We start from the raw sequence: 18,075 nt of genomic DNA on the forward strand, positions 1-18,075 counted from the left end.
CCCGGTGTACCCTCGCCGGGTCACATTTTCCATGCGTAAGGTGGATTGTCGTGTTGAGGAACCACATTTCTGCAGAGTGCTCTGCCAACAATGGGTGGACCTGGAAACGTGTTCCCTGTTCACTTCCCTTCACTTGCTCCTTGTGCATATGCCAAGGTGTTTCGTGGCTCATGGGCCTTGCATCTGCTTGCACTTCATTTTGTTGGCACACACCTCACCAAGACAAATAATACTTTTTCAAGTTCAGAAATCCATGTAAGTCAGTGATATTCAAGAATTTCCACAAAATTAATTCAACGTTAAAGGCATATTACCTTGCAGTTTTTGTAATGCAATTTAAAATGTAATAATAGTCTGATGAATTAAACAGCACATTTGTTAGACTGTTTTTCATAACCTCAACACAACATCTGTTTTCTGCATGGATGATAAAAAGGGAACATGCTGAAACAAATGCAAAAATGTGTACCTTTCAAACTATCTGTCATTGCAGGTTACCTTGTTTTCATACAAGTTGTCCATCATTTACAGTATTTCCAAGTTAAAAAGATACATTTTCCCAAATACCTCGGTCACACTTAGATCCGGAGAAACCATAGGCGCAGGCACAACGATTGGGGGCAATGCATCGACCTCCATTTTTACAGCCAGACTCGCACACAGCTGTACAGGAACACAAGATTAGAACAGCATAAGAAGGGTGATGCATAAGTATGGGAACACACCTTGGGGGGGGGGGCAGGGAGGAAGGGAGGATTTATGACATGTAGACAGGAATGCAGAAATGCAAGGACACAGAAATAAATAGTATTCCCAACAGAATTGCCATAACATTAAATATAACAATAGTTTATAGGGTGTATGCAAAAAATGCAACCGAAGCTTATGATTGAGGCAGATCATGAGGGTTGGGGTGAAGTGGGGGGAAGGAGGCAAGAGAATGAAAAGACTCAATAATCATCTTGAGGTTAAAACTTTCCCAAAAATGTAATTTGGCTAATCTGCCTTCAAAAGGTTAAATACACTGACATAATGAGGACACCACACTCAGTAGCATTGTGGCTAGATCATCTGCTCCATGACTAGTAGGTTTGTGGTGAGATTCTGACCCTGGCTGAATCACCAGCGACTATAAAAATGGTATGTGCTACTTCCTTGCATGACACTCAGCATTTAGAGGATATAGTGAAGATAAACCCTGTGTCAGTGTGTGATTTGTGTGCATGACAGCTCTTCCATGAGCCTTATAAACTGTGGGAAAAACAAAGAAATTTTGCTAACAGTATAATCCTCAAAATCATTTCAAGAAAATATTCAATACCAGTAAATACCACCCATCATGTCGCTGACGGCAATACAAAGAGGAGGGAGAAAAAAGCAAACATTTATGAACAACTGACCAATACGACTACTTTTTCAATGGCCACAATTAATGCCAATGTTATTGTTTGGGTCGGCCGAGGGGAGGTTTGGTCCATGTCTCAGGCTCAGGGTTCACAGATGCAACAGATTACAGGCGTCAGAATTTCTCAAAATATTTCTTCAGATGATTGATTGGAAGGCACTGGATGAAAGAATGACAGTCTGGGCAATGAAAACATTATATTTCTTCCAAGCCCCCCCAAGTCCCAGACCCAAAGGGAATATAAATAGTTTTCTGACAAGCATAAGGCCCTATGCACTATGGCCTCAGCCGAGATTTCCACACCGCATTAACGTTCAACATCCCAATGGCAGAATGGGTTAATGTCGGAGAGATGGTATGCCTTATCTAATCAGTAACGAGCTAAAAAAGTGAGTAATAAAATGCCAATTGTGCCCAGAAGAAGGAAATGCTTCTGTCGATATTTGACTATCAGCGATGAATGGTGGATCGACAAACCAGGGTGTGATTTGTAAAATTTCCAGTGCCGGGGACAAAATTGACAGGCATTATGTTTTTTTTTTTGTTATTTCTGACTTTTACAACTTACAAGCTATACATAATAAGAGCGACATAAAGCTGTAAAGTCATATTACAATTACTGTAAAATATATTGTTGCAGACCCAGGGTCAGGGGTGAGGAAGACCACGAGGGGTGAGCTACCTCAGGTTCCCACCAGAATCGCAGGCCATCGCACACAAATAACTTTGTGACGTGGCAGTTCGTGAATCGACTGTGAACACCAATAACTCGACCACGTGACTTAGGGTTCTCCATCTAATAACGTTTAGCTAAAGGTCACGTGGTTTAATTACCGGGGGACACGCCCTCGATATGCCTTGCGAAAACCGGATCAGATGCAGCCGAGCTTAACTGCCAATAATTTACGGCGAGAAAAACATCGTTGGGGGATAATGTCCCAGCTTGACTAGAATACGAACCATGCTGGACCAATGAAGGAAATGACAAAAACGGGCTGGGAACATTTCTATACAAACATTTATTTACAATCAAGCGAGGAAAGGTATGTAGCACAGAAAATTGGGTTTATTGGGTTTGGACAGCAGGGGATGGCAAGGAATTTGTGGGGTGTGGCAAAAGGCAAGCAATCTTACAAAAGGAGACACAGAGCACACTTATCCCATTAGAATTTCCACAATCTTAACTTAGAGGACAGGCGCCATCACAAACACACACAAACCCGAGGTAGATTAGATAGAACCCAGAGGGAAAAAGAGAAGATGAAAATAAACGGCCTCGGAATACCTGGTGCAGTTGGCGGACCAACGCAACCCAGTACGCTTAGGGAGAGGTAGGAGGGAGGAATACTGGTGTCTAACATGTGGGAGTGAGAGGTGTGGTGTTGTGCATTATGGGGGGTGCGGTGTCGTGCCAGAGGAAAATGGGTTTGCAAGTCAGTAATGATGCTCTTTGTGTGTCCAAAGTAGACGGGACAGAGGGGTGGAAAGAGAGAGAGAGAGAGAGAGAGAGAGAGAGAGAGAGAGAGAGAGAGAGAGAGAGAGAGAGAGAGAGAGAGAGAGAGAGAGAGAGAGAGAGAGAGAGAGAGAGAGAGAGAGAGAGAGAGAGAGAGAAGAGAAGATGCGTGAGGCGAAAGATCCTTGACCTAGTCGTGTATAGGTCTGTTATTGTAGTGTGTACCTCTGTGGGACGCACCGCCTGAGCATTCCCACCTTGAGATGTGGCACGTTATCTTTGGCTTAGTCACCTTGCGGGGCTCGTGGCAACGTGCACTCTGCACTAGTCCTCAAGAAGGGGCATATATATATATATATATATATGGAAGCCCGAAAGTTACTTTACCCCTGATAAATTTCTCGCACTTCCCTCCGTCCCTTCCCCTCTGACCTCGCCCCCTTGCCCGCTATGGTATGCGGAAAGACTGACTCAGAAGAATGATGGAGCACATACAGAAACAATGACAAATTAATTATTGTAAGTACTGTTCAATAAAACCTGAATATTAAAACCTGTATATTAAAACCAAATCATTTTTTGGCAAGGGTTACAATCCTGGATGGGTCATCACTTTGACATTGGATACTCAAGTACGTGTGCAGGAATTTGCAATTTGGCCAAGGTGCCGGCGATAGCTCACCTCGTCTTCGCGAAGGACACCGTAGGATATATACAGTAAATAACTTCCACAAACTAATGATTGTCAGTGAGATTCCCATTTCAATATCTATCTGAATGACCGCACACACATTGATGAATTCCCCTGCCCGCAAAACACCAGCAAGACAGGTTCTAACTGGGTTGGGAGAGCTGGGAGATTCAAACCCAGCCTAAACAGCTCAGAAGCAAGTTTGCATATCTCTCGGCTATCCTGCCAGCACACATTACACAGATGGTTGCCTATTACAAATTAATTTCATGACAAAATCATCAGCAGATTATCAGTTTCCATGCTCACTTTAAAGGAACAACATTCATAAATCTTGTTGATGTTATTCGTATTTTGAAAAGGAAACCATAAAAAATAACATGGAATCAGTATTCTAACCAAAGGCAAATTCTAAGAAGAGTAATGTAACCACAGGCTCTCGAGGAGGTATCATTCAACCAACTGTCATACAATGAGATTACCATACTTAACCACAAGCTTTCTGTGGAACAATCTTTCTACCAAGAGACCAACTATAGCAATTTGTGTAAGTTTAGGCATTGCACTGTGGGATCATTAATCTAACAACATCGAGGCTTAATAAGTCAATCCATCTTGAAACAATTTGTCAAAATACAGGACAACTTTCTTTGCATCAATTTGTCTACAGGCTATCTCCAGGACTATTAATTCTACTACAGGTGGGATAATTTGTCAAAATACAGGTACAATAAAGGACAATCTTAGCTATAAGCTTATTGTGGGACAATCTAATCAGTCTCACCACACACCCCTTCTCTGATGAGCTTTTAACCTCAGTTCATGAACAAATATAATTGAGAAATTATAAATAATTTGATCCATAGTGTGGGAAGTCATCTCACCACATACCAATTATGTAATGAAAAATATAACGACAAATTTTAAGATAAATATCTGAACACCCTGACCATGATGAATTGTCAAAACACCATGAAATAATGTAACCCCAGTCCTCACTGTCAGAAAAAAAAACAGTCACACCCACTATTACATGAACATGGCAACTTCAGATCCATTATGATCAAAAGAGTGCCACCACTGACCAATGATGGCACAAACAGTGCAACCACATGTCGCAAAGAATTTGCACTGTGCAAATTAAACAGGCAAGTTTCGATCAAACTCATAATTCACAATGGATTCACACATTCCTAAAAGAGTGTTGTAATAGCATTTCTTAAGGGCTTTAAGTGGGTTTGAGAATTAATAATGTATAATGATGGGTGTGGTTGGAGAATATCTTCAAATATTATACATTCTGACAGCTTGTGCCAATGAGCGTCTCCAGTGTGCTCATGCAGCTGCGAATGAGCACTTGCTATCGAATATGTGTTTGTTTGTTCGAGGGCACTTGATGAAATGTACATTTTAGAGGTTATGACATCACTGAACAAACCAATAGAGCAGAAACTAGTACAGTGCGATATGTATTTTATAACTTATGGAAACTCAAGAATCTATATTATAAAAGGAGCTGTGTCTGTCTGTTTGTCATGCTATAACTTGAGAATGGATTAATGGATTTCAATGAAACCAACGGAAGTGGATTCAGGGAACTCCTCAGAAGGCTTATGATGCAAACAAAAAAATTAAAAAGAGGAAGGTTTGTGTATGGGTACATGGAAACATGTGGCGAACCTGCAAACACAAATTTGTGACACTTGTTATCCCCTCACAGAGGATAGAATCTTCAAGGATTCATTTTTGTTCTTGCTCCATAGATTAGCCATCGCAGCAAAGACTGTTTTTCCCGTCAGTGAACCGACAGATCTGAAATGCTAGTCTATATTATACTGGGGTCCAAACGTTAATCCTCAAAACTTTGTGCACTGCAATTTAACGAGACGGTTGCTAAAATACGTGAAAAGAAAAACACTCACGTTGTCCGCAGTGAGCTCCAGTAAACCCTGAGACGCAGGAACAGTGGTCTTCTGCACAGCTTCCTCCATTCATGCACCTGATGCTGCACTGGGAGGCTACACAGAGAATAGTAACAGTAATCATTTATTTGCTTTTGCATTTTTCTACTAAATGTGTTGTCATATTTTATCACTTGTCTTCAGATTATTAGTACAGGCATTTCAGCAGAAATATTTGGTCAACCTCACACAAATTGCAACAAAAGCAAACTCAACAGATTTTGGTTCCTGAATATGTCCTCAATGACAGAAAAAAAGTCCTAAGGAATCCTCCGGGGGGGAAAGTCCTGAAATCATGGAAATCTAATATGGCCACCACCCAGCTTCGGAGAAAACGAGAAAATTGTAAAGATTGATATTTTAATTTGTAAATATATGTTTTTCTGCATTCTAATTGTTTCTAGTTATGGTCAGTATATTGATATACAAGAATAATTATAAAAAAGTGAAATGTATTGAGGGTAAAATAAAAAAAATTATAGCTTTTTTGTCCAAAAATGTCAATTTTTTTGTCCTGAAAAAATATTTTGACTTGAGAAAGTTTGTACATATAAGAACATATGTATCCCCAGGTATACATACGATATATTTCCAGATACAGAGACATTAGTACTATCCTCTTGTGAAAGAATTAACACACAATATTAATTTTTATTGAATTTATTTCCATTTGCTTACCCCTACCCCCTTCATTTGAAACATGTGCACTTTGTGCATATTCGGTCCAAACAAAGGATAAACGCCTGGCTATAGCTAATACATTAATAGGATTAAGACAAATTCTGATTTTAAATACCATAGCTATGTTTATTTGTTAATATAACATAGTCAGTTCAAACTTTAAAAAAATTATACTTATTCTGGATTTTTATTTTCAGGCATGGAGGGACCTGAAAGGTGTGCCATCTGCAAACAGGATGGAGGAGGCCCATCAGCTTCAACTCTAACAGAAAAGGGGTGTTCAGCCATCAACCAGACCAGCAGCGCAAGGAAAGACAGCATTCACACTGTACCTGGGGAAAGGATGCACAAAGACTGCCGGCGTATATACTGCAACCCACATCAGATAGCCAAGGATACCAGGAAAGAAGAGTCAAAGGCCAGTACAAGCAGTGATAGACATGTACTTCGGTCATCTGAGGAGGGGTTTTCTTTCAACACTGATTGCCTTTTCTGTGGTAGACCAGCCAAGTTTGGGAGGAAGCAGAAGACGCAGGATGTGCTTCAAGTAAAGACAATTGAATTGAAGGACACGCTCCTGGCAATATGCCGCGAACGAGCCGATGTTTGGTCAGATGCTGTGAAGGCACGGATTCTTCATGTGCATGACTTGCACGCAGCAGATGCAGTTTACCACCAGACATGCAGTGTTAACTTTCGCACAAATAAACAGATACCAATAGCTCAGATCACGGACACCGAAGAATCCAAGAGAACAAAGCTTGGACGGCCTCGAGGAGATGATAAGCCAGAGCATTCTTGCAAGTGGCAAGATATCTTGAGGAAAATGATGATGAGCAGATCACCATCAATGACCTCATTGACCTCATGACACAGAAACTGGCAGGCACTAACCACGAAGCATACAGCTCCACCCACATGAAGGCGAGGCTGTGGGAACACTTTGGTGACAGGATAATCCAAACTGCGATCAACGGCAAGCTGAACGTGGTCACCTTCAGGACAACAGCCAGGGCAGTGCTTCAGGAATATTACAACAACCAGCAGCAGGAAAAAGACACTACTGAAGAGAAAATCAAGCTTGTACAGGCCGCTGCCAAACTCATCAAAGAAGACATTAAAACCATTGAAACATCCCATGAAGTCTACCCATGTGGTGATGACCTGCAATCGCAAGAGGCTGGCATTAAATACTTACGAGATACTCTGCTGGTACTGCTTGAAGGACTGTTTGTGGGAAAGAAAGATGGTGTTAAAGTGGCTTCAATTGGGCAAGCCATAGTGCAGGCAACTTGACCCAGAGTCTTACTGGCACCACTGCAGGTTGGGTTGGGTGTGCAGCTATCTTACCACTTCGCATCACGATTTCTCATTGACTCCCTTCATCATCACGGGTTCTGCTGTTCATATGAAGAGGTGCATCAGTTTGAAAGAAATACTGCTCGGTCACATGGAACAGACATCCCTAACCTGACAACAGAGTTTGTGCAGTATGCAGCTGACAATGTGGACCATAACATTCGCACACTGGATGGCCATGGCACATTCCATGGCATGGGGATGATTGCTGCCATCACCCCTGGAACCAGATCAGGCCGGCCAATACCCAGGGCTAAGGTGATGTCTTGTGATGTCACAATGGTTGGAAGGGTGCAGATACGGTACCACAAGGAAGAAAGTCACGTGATGACAGCAGTGACATACCAGAAACTTGTCAACCTAAAAGCCCAGAATTGCTCTGAAAATCTTGATGTTCTGTGGAAGACATCCATCTTGTTTAGGTCCCCCAGACCTACATGGTCAGGAATGATGCAATTCATACACAAGGGTGACCACCCTGGCAAGGCGGCTATCATGTTTCTGCCCATGATAGACATGAACTCGAGTGACAGCACATGCATATACTCGACTCTGATGTTTGTCAGTGAACATGCCCAATGCCACGGTGTCACTCCAGTAATCACCTTTGATCAGCCCCTCTGGTGGAAGGCCCTCATGATCATCAAGTCGGAGCCTATGGGAAGTGATCTGAAAGGGATTGTCCTAAGCTTGGGCGGCTTCCACTCAGAGATGAGTTTCCTCGGATGTATTGGACACCTGATGGTGTCATCCGGGCTTCATGAACTGATGGAGTTTATACATGCCCCCAATGCAGTGATTCATACGTTTAGTGGCATGGCCATTGCCCACGCAGTTCGCGCACACCTAATTGTTGATGCAGCCCTCAATGCCTTGCTGTTGACAAATTATTCTGGAATATCAATATACTGACCATAACTAGAAACAATTAGAATGCAGAAAAAACATATATTTACATATTTAAATATCAATCTTTACAATTTTCTCATTTTACCCGAAGCCGGGTGGCGGCCATATTGGATTTCCATGATTTCAGGACTTTTCCCCCCAGAGGATCCCTTAGGACTTTTTTTATTACTGAGGACATATCCAGGAATCAAAATCTGTTGAGTTTGCTTTTGTTGCAATTTGTGTGAGGTCATCCGACATTTTGCCTGGACTATATCATTAATTACCTTTTCCACCAAAGGTGGAAGGAGATTAGGTTTTCACCTCTGTCTGTCTGTTTGTTACTTACGAAATCTTAAGATTTCGTAAGTATATTGATGACTTCGGTTTCTGTTTGTTTGTTTGTTTCTTTGTATGTTTGTTTGTTTGTTTGTTTGTTTGTAGACACGATAACTCGAGAACGGAAGAAGCGACCAATGTCAAATTGCAACACGTGATTCAGGAGGGTGATGGCTAGTGCTGATTAGATTTTGGTCAAAATCGGTCAAAGGTCAAAGTCACAGTGAGGTCAAACATCCAAAACATTTGATTTTTGATGGTTTGGTACAGAATCATCGTAGAAACTTCTGGTTTGCGTCGCTACCTTCTCTTGAGACAGCTTTTATTAGACAAGGTCAGAGATCAAGTTGACGATTTCGTAAGTACCAGTCTATGACTGCTTGTTACTTACGAAATCTAAAGATTTCGTAAGTATATTGATGACTTCCGTTTGTTTGTTTGTTTGTTTGTTTGTTTGTTTGTTTGTTGGCACGATAACTCGAGAACGGAAGAAGCTACCAATGTCAAATTACACCACGTGATTCAGGAGGCTGATGGCTAGTGCTGATTTGATTTTGGTCAAAATCAGTCAAAGATCAATGTCACAGTGAGGTCAAACATAATTCCGTAAATTCATGTGGAGAAATGGAGTATTTTTGCTTCGCTCGACGTTACGAGTTCGTTTTAACTTCGATTTTAATTTTGTCTTCGGTTTTTGCGATCGCTTAGGACGCTTAAAACTCGGTTGTCGAAATTCTGGTAAAAATCGGATGTTTTGGAGACGTTTTAAGATTGTATAAAAAATATTTCACTTGACGCGTCACGGGTCGACCCATGATGCAGTGCGCTCGAGCAGACGCGTCGTTGAGTTACGTTAAGGTTTAATTGCGTGGAGAAATGGAGATTTGTCAGAGGTCAAGTTGACGATTTCGTAAATACTCGTCTATGACTGTTTGGTTGTTTGTTTGTAGGCACGATAACTCGAGAACGGAAGAAGCTTCCAATGTCAAATTACACCACGTGATTCAGGAGGGTGATGGCTAGTGCTGATTAGATTTTGGTAAAAATCGGTCAAAGGTCAAGGTCACAGTGAGGTCAAATATTCAAAACATTCGATTTTTGATGGTTTGGTACAGAATCATCGTAGAAACTTCTGGTTTGTGTCGCTACCTTCTCTAGAGACAGCTTTTATTAGACAAGGTCAGAGGTCAAGTTGACGATTTCGTAAGTACCAGTCTATGACTGCTTGTTTGTCTGTCTGTTTGTTTGTGTGAAGGATATCTCAAAAAGTTGTGGATGGATTCAGATGCAATTTGGTGGGCAGGTTGGGTGTGTGACAAGGACTAACTGATTAGATTTTGGTGAAGATCTGGATCCGGATCCGGATACTAGAATTTTAAAGAAATTCTTCACCATTGAGAGATAGGGCCAAACACAATATCTCGCATGCTATTTCAAAAACTTATTGGGCCCGATATGTTCTCCTGGATCAGGCATTGTGTGGCGGTGCTCTACCGATTGCTATTCTAGTTTTTTTGTGTGTGTTGGTTCCTCAAATGGTAAATTTATGATCCGTTTTCAGATATTCCACTGTTCATTTATTTTCTTGTTCAACACTTACAATGGGAGCCATTTATGTTGAGTTGACAGCTCAAGGGTGGTTAAGCCTTATATATATATATATATATATATATATATATATATATATATATATATATATATATATATATATATATATATATATATATATATATATATATATATAACCTAAAGGAATCCTTACTATAATTAATGAACTGTTGTTTGTGTGTTTGTGGGTTTGTGTGTTTGTTTGTTTATTTGTTGCGCTGCTTCTCCTCCAGTTCTGGGCAAATTTCATCCAGACCTGCTACAGAGGATGAGCATGACCCCAATTAATGTATAGGGGTGTTTTTATCTTTGCCGGTGGTCCTGGGGGCGGGGGGGTGAGGGGGTGGTGTTGGGAGGAATGAAAATTTTTGATGTAAATATGTATCTTGTTGTGACACCTCCAGGTTGGGGAGGATATTACAAGTCTCCACCATTTACAGTGCAGTATTCCTGTCCCCACATTCTCCAGTGCTGTAAGGTGTTTTGAATTATAAACAGTAGGTATGTTTTTGCTTCATGCACTTAACCCAGGTTATGTTTTTTTTTTCCTATGCAGAGTTGTCAGTTGTGTATACACGGTCAAAATAACGCTATGCGTCAAATTAATGTGATGCATGCTTGGAACTATATATCGCCCGTAGGGCGGGTACTCTGCTCATCTCAATTAATCTCGGCCAATGCATATCCAATGTGCTAAAAGTGTTACCATTCATTCTGGACTGGTGCAGGGGCAGTGGGAGAAAAAAGGGGGGGGGGAGCTAAGAAGCTAAACTGGAATATTTATCTAGCAGGATTTAGGAATATAGAAAAGGTATGCTAACAAGTGTGTAAAGACGCGTTACATTGCCCTCACTGGTGTTGATTTGATTCTCAAGGCCACTAAAGGTAGAAATTATTGTATCTTGAAATGGAATAACAACCTATCCAGGATTTGTTCTGAGCTCTGGAAACATTCCTGACTTATCATGAGCACCCCTTGATGCTTTGTCAAGAGTATGGTTCTTGTTCACTATAAAATCCCTCTCCCCAGATCCCTTACTCTTCAACACTAATTTAAGATAAAACATGCTTTAGTAATTCTGCATTATAATGCTTTCCTTCGTTGTTGTGCCCTTTTTATTCATATGCCAACCATAATTGCCTTGTCAAGGACAATTAAATGAGTTATTCTTATGTGTTCTTAATGCTTGTAATTTCCTGTTTGATTTCACGAAAAATGCCTTTATTTCACTTTCTTTGCTTAAAATACATAGAAGCAAAATTATAATGAAGATATAAATTCTTCATTGGGATGAGTGAGACGTGCAGGGCTCACAGGATTTTGAGTTACAGGTGGGCAACACCTGTCCGTTGGAACACGTGCACATATTTGGTCTCGAGCAAAATCCGTCCCCACAAGAGTGACGACAAATAGCTGCAAAAAGTAAAAATAGAGAATGAAGACCAGTTTACAAAAATAAAGCATATAAACATGTGAAAAAGGAAATATCTAGTCTGTGTTATATGATGGGTGTTCAAAATTTTTTATGAGCAAAATACTATTGCCCCAAGAAACACCAACTTAATTTTTTCTAATATATTGGTATATATTATATCGAGTATATTCTGGAAGAAAATATTTTTCTAATGAATAACATATGCAATAATGACATTAATAATAATCTCTTTTCCTCCCCTCTCCTCTCTCTTTTCCTCCCCTCTCCTCTCTCTTTTCCTCCCCTCTCCTCTCTCTTTTCCTGTTAAGAGTTCATTTGATTGTAATATCCAACTATGACCCCATTGTCAGGTCAGATGTCCTTTTACCCTTTGGCACCTAAGCCACGACTTTGAATTAAAAAAATTGATTTGTTTGTCTCTGGTGCAGGACATATAATTTGTGCGAGAAAGCTGAAAAATGAAATTCTGAAATTTCTAGACTTGCTGCACATTCATCAATATATGCACATTCACCTCCACCGTAAAAGTCGAAATGTTTAATGGTTTGAAGGGTCTAAAGGTCAAATTTTAAGGTCTAGATGTAGTGGCAATGCTATAACACATAATTAATCAATGTACCCACGGTCCAGCATGATGCAATTTAAAAGTTCATAAAAGTACAGTAGAGTACTTGCATTCAAACAGTATGTAACTGGCAGACTACTCACATGGGTCAACCAAGGCTTCACCATGTTTTTCGGTTTTATTTAGATCTATAAGTATTGTACATCTGGCAACAATGATTGTCGGATTGTACATAATATTCCACCATTAACCACACATGTTTTTAAAAGTGGTTTTCTGTTGTCGTTATACTATCGGGCTGTACGTCATATACACAGTTAACCACATCCATTTAGATGTGATTGGCCCTCCGGCAATTGTCTCGCCATGATCCTGCCTCCACCAGGCTAATTGACAAATGTTATCCTGCCCACTCTGTTTTCCCTTCATATTCCTATGTGGAGTTAAGCAGTTATGCCTACTTTTTGTGGAATCCTTTCAAGTTGTGAAAAATTCCAGCAGCCATGGATCTTACCACTGTAAAATGCTGTAGATTGGTATTCCAACCAGGTCCTTGGCTAAACTAATTTTGAGTTTGGCTGTCTGAAAAATCGAATTCGAAAAATTAGAATAATAAAAATTACAATCAGGCTATTTGGGGTCAGTCAGTTTTGTAGCTCAGCGATGCTGTCCAAAAGTTTAATGAGTGTTATTGGATGTGAAAGACTCCACACACGACTGGTAGGTTCGTATTTTATAGGTTGATAAGATTGTATACTGGTCGACTTTCTGAGGATTTGTGTTATTTTAAACTTTGGAATGTCCATGCCATCCGCACATAGGAATTCCAATGACTTCCTGAGGAAGTCGAGCGACTCCATGATATCCTCCCGCAGCATCATTACCTGTGATTCTACTCAATCATCATATTATAAATTTGACAAAAATAATTACATAATATGTTCATAATTATGCCATCTACATAATAAATATATTTTATAATTATACCATCAAGATCATACACTGAATGTTTGAAAAATAAATATTTCCCAGAGGAGGAGATTACAACTGTACAAATAAAAAATACTTTATTTTCATAACAAAGGGTTGTTTGTACCAGAATCAGTTTGTCAATGACCCATTTATAATACTTCATCAAATTATCTCCTGGATTCTGCAACATCCAATTGAAGGGGTGATGATGAATGTCATCAGTGCATATGCCCCACAAGTGGGGTGTGAGTTGGAGGAGAAAGAAGATTTCTGGAGTGAGTTAGATGAAGTGGTGGAGAGTGTATCCAAGGAAGAAAGAGTGGTGGTTGGAGCGGATTTCAATGGGCCTGTTGGGGAAGGCAATAGAGATGATGAGGAGGTGATGGGTAGGTACGGTGTCAACGAGAGGAATGTGGAAGGGCAGGTGGTGGTGGATTTTGCAAAAAGAATGGAAATGGCAGTGGTGAATACGTATTTTAAGAAGAATGAGGAGCACAGGGTGATGTACAAGAGTGGAGGAAAGTGCACACAGGTGGACTACGTCTTAAGCAGGAGATACAACCTGAAAGAGATTAGAGACTGTAAGGTGGTGGCAGGGGAGAGTGTAGCTCGACAGCATCGGATGGTGGTTTGTAGGATGATTTTGGTGGGTGAGGTTGAGGAAGATATTGAGGGCTGAACCAAGGACCAGATGGTGGAAGCTGAAGGAGGAAGACTGTTGCGTGAAATTCAGGGAGGAGGTGAGACAGGCGTTCGATGGCGGTAAAGATGGGTGGGATGACTGGGCAACTAGAGCAGAAGTGGTGAGGGAGATAGCTAGGAAGGTACTTGGTGTGACATCTGGACAGAGGAAGGAAGATAAGGAGACTTGGTGGTGGAACGAGGAAGTACAGGAAAGTATAAGGAAGAAGGGGTTGGCGAAAAAGAATTGGGATAGTCAGAGAGATGAAGAAAGTAGGCAGGAGTACAAGGAGTGGCGGCACAAGGCGAAGAGAGAGGTGGCGAAGGCTAAGGAAAAGGCATATGACAAGCTGTATGAGAAGCTGGATACAAAAGAAGGAGAAAAGGATTTATACCGATTGGCAAGACAGAGGGACCGAGCTGGGAAGGATGTGCTGCAGGTTAGGGTGATAAAGGACGTAAATGGGAATGTGCTGACGAGCGAGGAGAGTGTGTTGAGAAGGTGGATGGAGTACTTTGAGGAGCTGATGAATGAAGAAAATGAGAGGGAGAGAAGGTTGGAAGAGGTGGAGATAGTGAATCAGGAAGTGCGGTGGATCAGTAAGGATGAAGTGAGGACTGCTATGAAGAAGATGAAAAGTGGAAAGGCGGTTGGCCCAGATGGTATACCAGTGGAGGCATGGAAGTGCTTGGGAGAGATGGCAGTGGGGTTGTTAACCACATTGTTTAATAAAATGTTGGAAAGTGAGAGGATGCCTGAGGAGTGGAGAGAAAGTGTAGTGGTTCCGATTTTCAAGAATAAGGGTGATGTGCAGAGCTGTGGTAATTACAGAGGGATAAAGTTGTTAAGCCACACCATGAAGGTGTGGGAAAGAGTAGTGGAAGCTTGGTTGAGAGGAGAGGTAATGATTTGTGAGCAGCAATATGGGTTTATGCCAGGAAAGAGCACCACTGATGCAATGTTTGCTTTGAGAATGTTGATGGAGAAGTATAGGGAAGACCAGAAGGCGTTACATTGTGTGTTTGTGGATTTAGAGAAAGCTTATGATAGGGTGCCAAGAGAGGAGTTGTGGTATTGTATGAGGAAGTCGGGAGTGGTGGAGAAGTATGTGAGGATGGTGCAGGATATGTATGAGGACAATGTGACAGCAGTGAGGTGTGCGGTAGGAATGACGGACCGGTTTAAGGTTAAAGTGGGATTGCACCAAGGATCGACTCTGAGCCCTTTCCTCTTTGCAATGGTGATGGACAGGTTGTCGGACGAGATCAGACTGGAGTCTCCATGCACTATAATGTTCACGGATGACATCATGATCTGTAGGGAGAGTAGGGAGCAGGTTGAGGCGAGCCTCGAGAGGTGGAGGTACGCACTGGAGAGAAGGGGAAAGATAGTCAGTAGGAGTAAGACAGAGTACATCTGCGTAAATGAGAGGGAGGGTGGTGGTATGGTGCGGTTGCAAGGAGTTGAGGTGGGGAAGGTGGATTGGTTTAAATACTTGGGATCAACAGTCCAAAGTAATGGAGAGTGTGGTAGAGAAGTGAAGAAGAGAGTGCAGGCAGGATGGAGTGGGTGGAGAAGAGTTTCAGGAGTGATTTGTGACAGAAGGGTAGCTGCAAGAGTGAAGGGGAAAGTATATAAAAGACGGTAGTGAGACCAGCTATGTTGTATGGTTTTGGAGGCGGTGGCGCTGACAAAAAGACAGGAGGCAGAGTTGGAGGTAGCAGAGTTAAAGATGCTACGATTCTCGTTGGGAGTGATGAGGATGGACAGGATTCGAAATGAGTATATTAGAGGGACAGCACAGGTAGGACGGTTTGGAGACAAAGTGAGAGAGGCAAGATTGAGATGGTTTGGACATGTGCACAGGAGGGAAGCGGGGTGTATTGGGAGAAAGATGCAGAGGATGGAGCCGCCAGGCAGGAGGAGAAGAGGAAGGCCAAAGAGGTTTATGGATGTGGTGAGGGTAGACATGCGGGTGGTTGGTCTGACAATGGAGGATGTGGACAATGCACACCTCCACTCTTTTGTTCCCATTTTCTCACATTTATGAAATCACCTTTCTGAGGTTGTTCAATTGCACTCTTGACTCCAGCGTTTCAAGGAGGTTGTGTAGTACCATCTCGTAATCATCCACTATCTCCACCCATGTGATCTTTTTTTTTACCTCCATTCAATCTTCCATCCCTTACTTGTGGGTTCCTGTGTTTCCTCCCCTCTCATCTTGCTTTTCCTGTTAATAGTTCATTAGATTGTAATATCCAACTATGGTCCCGATGTCCGGTCAGATGTTGTCCTTTTACCCTTTGTCACCAAAGCCACGACATTAAATCAAAAAGTTGCAAGATTTCCAAGTGGACATTAAAAAAAAAAACAACTGGCTGGTGACTTTTCAGAAAATAAATGGGGAAATTCAATGCAGTTCCATTTATATCTCAAAGGTACCACTGTACTATTTTTTTTCATCATGGTCATGATCACATCTAATAATTCTCCATTTTAGAAATTTTACTATTATTTCACTTTTACCGACACTGTATTTTTTAGAATTTGGTTAATCATTGCATTGCACAAGGTAACTTTTACAGGAGTATTTATCATTAACAGTCATGCCTGGATAACTTTGGAAATATTATATTCACTCAAGTTAGCAGATGACTTGCTTTTAAAAAGGCAATGCATAAATTCCCCCAAAAGAAAGATTTGATATATATATATATATATATATATATATATATATATATATATATATATATATATATAAAAATATATATTTATATATATACACACAGGGTGTCCCAAAACTAACCTTGGGATTTAGAAATTAAATAACATTTGTTTTTTAATTAAAATTTTTTCGTCTTTTCTTTTCAGAATTTAGATTAACATTTGGAAATTACCCATGGAAAAATTCACAACTGAACAAAGAACCAAAATCGTGGAATTTTATTTTAAGTTTCATCGATCAATTATTCTCACCCAAAAAGCATACTCCCGACACTTCAATGCCAGAAAACCACCTTCAGATTTCATGATTCGTCGGTTGATTCAACGTTTTCAGTAATATGGGTAAGTAAGCGACTTGCCACGATCTGGAAGACCACGTTCAGTCCGTTCGTAGATTAATCGTGAAAGTGTACTGGATCGTGTTCAAGAAGAACCAGGAACATCGATCTGCAGAAGTTCTGACCAGTTGGGGATGTCTCGGATGTCACTATCACATACTAAGAAACGATTTGCACCCGTACCCATACAAAGTGCAATTGGAGTAAAAGTTGAAATCGTCTGATCATCGACAACGCTTAAATTACTCAGTCTAAATCCAGAGTTTGGTCAATGAAGAAAACGAATTTGTTCATAAACTGATTATGAGCGATGAAGCTCATTTCCATTTGAACGGTTTTGTGAATAAGCAGAACTGTAGGTTCTGGGGATTAGAGAATCCTAGGGCTATTCATCAACGTGAGTTGCATCCTCTCAAATGCACTGTCTGGTGTGGTGAAATGTCAGAAAGGATTATCAGCCCTTATTTTTTTGAAAATGAGGATGGCAGTGCAACGACGGTCACTGGTGAGCGGTATTGAGCCATGCTCGAGAATTTTGTGCGTCCTGCAGTGAAGGATAAACCTGAGATGTGGTTTCAACAAGATGGAGCCACTGCCCACACGGCACGAGCCACGGTGGAGCTTCTAAGGCAGAATTTTGGACACCGAATAATTTCACGAAATTCAGAAATTTCTTGGCCATCACGTTCGCCTGATTTGATGACTCCCGATTATTTTCTTTGTGGTTACCTAAAGGAGCGTGTATACATCAATAAGCCACATACAATTCAGCAGCTCAAGGACAACATCTGTGCATAAATTGGAGGGCTGCAGCCAGAGTTATTGTCCGCTGTTATGGAAAATGCTGTCGAAAGAGCCCGTCTCTGTGAAGCCAAAATTGGAGGACATCTAAGCTGCATCATTTTTCATAAATAAAGCAAATTTATCTCCATTTTGTAAATTATCTTTTGGTGTAAAAATAAACATTAATTTT

General features: G+C 41.0%; 1 protein-coding gene and 1 pseudogene across 1 annotated transcript in view; one reads left to right on the forward strand and one right to left on the reverse strand.

Annotated features, from left to right (window-relative positions):
- Nucleotides 1-18,075, reverse strand: part of LOC147015483 (fibrillin-2-like) — a 269,758-nt gene that overhangs the window by 242,884 nt on the left and 8,799 nt on the right. The window contains exons 4-6 of the mRNA XM_085850274.1: nucleotides 11,701-11,799; nucleotides 5,472-5,567; nucleotides 568-663 (exon numbers count right to left, since the gene is read on the reverse strand). Coding sequence (XP_085706400.1) covers nucleotides 568-663; nucleotides 5,472-5,567; nucleotides 11,701-11,799 — 291 coding nt within the window. The remainder of the gene's footprint in view (nucleotides 1-567; nucleotides 664-5,471; nucleotides 5,568-11,700; nucleotides 11,800-18,075) is intronic.
- Nucleotides 6,391-9,086, forward strand: LOC147015485 (uncharacterized; annotated as a pseudogene).

This window comes from Eptatretus burgeri, chromosome 12 (assembly GCF_056783735.1).
Source record: "Eptatretus burgeri isolate ZD-2024b chromosome 12, Ebu_testis_v1, whole genome shotgun sequence".
NCBI classification, from domain to species: domain Eukaryota; kingdom Metazoa; phylum Chordata; class Myxini; order Myxiniformes; family Myxinidae; genus Eptatretus; species Eptatretus burgeri.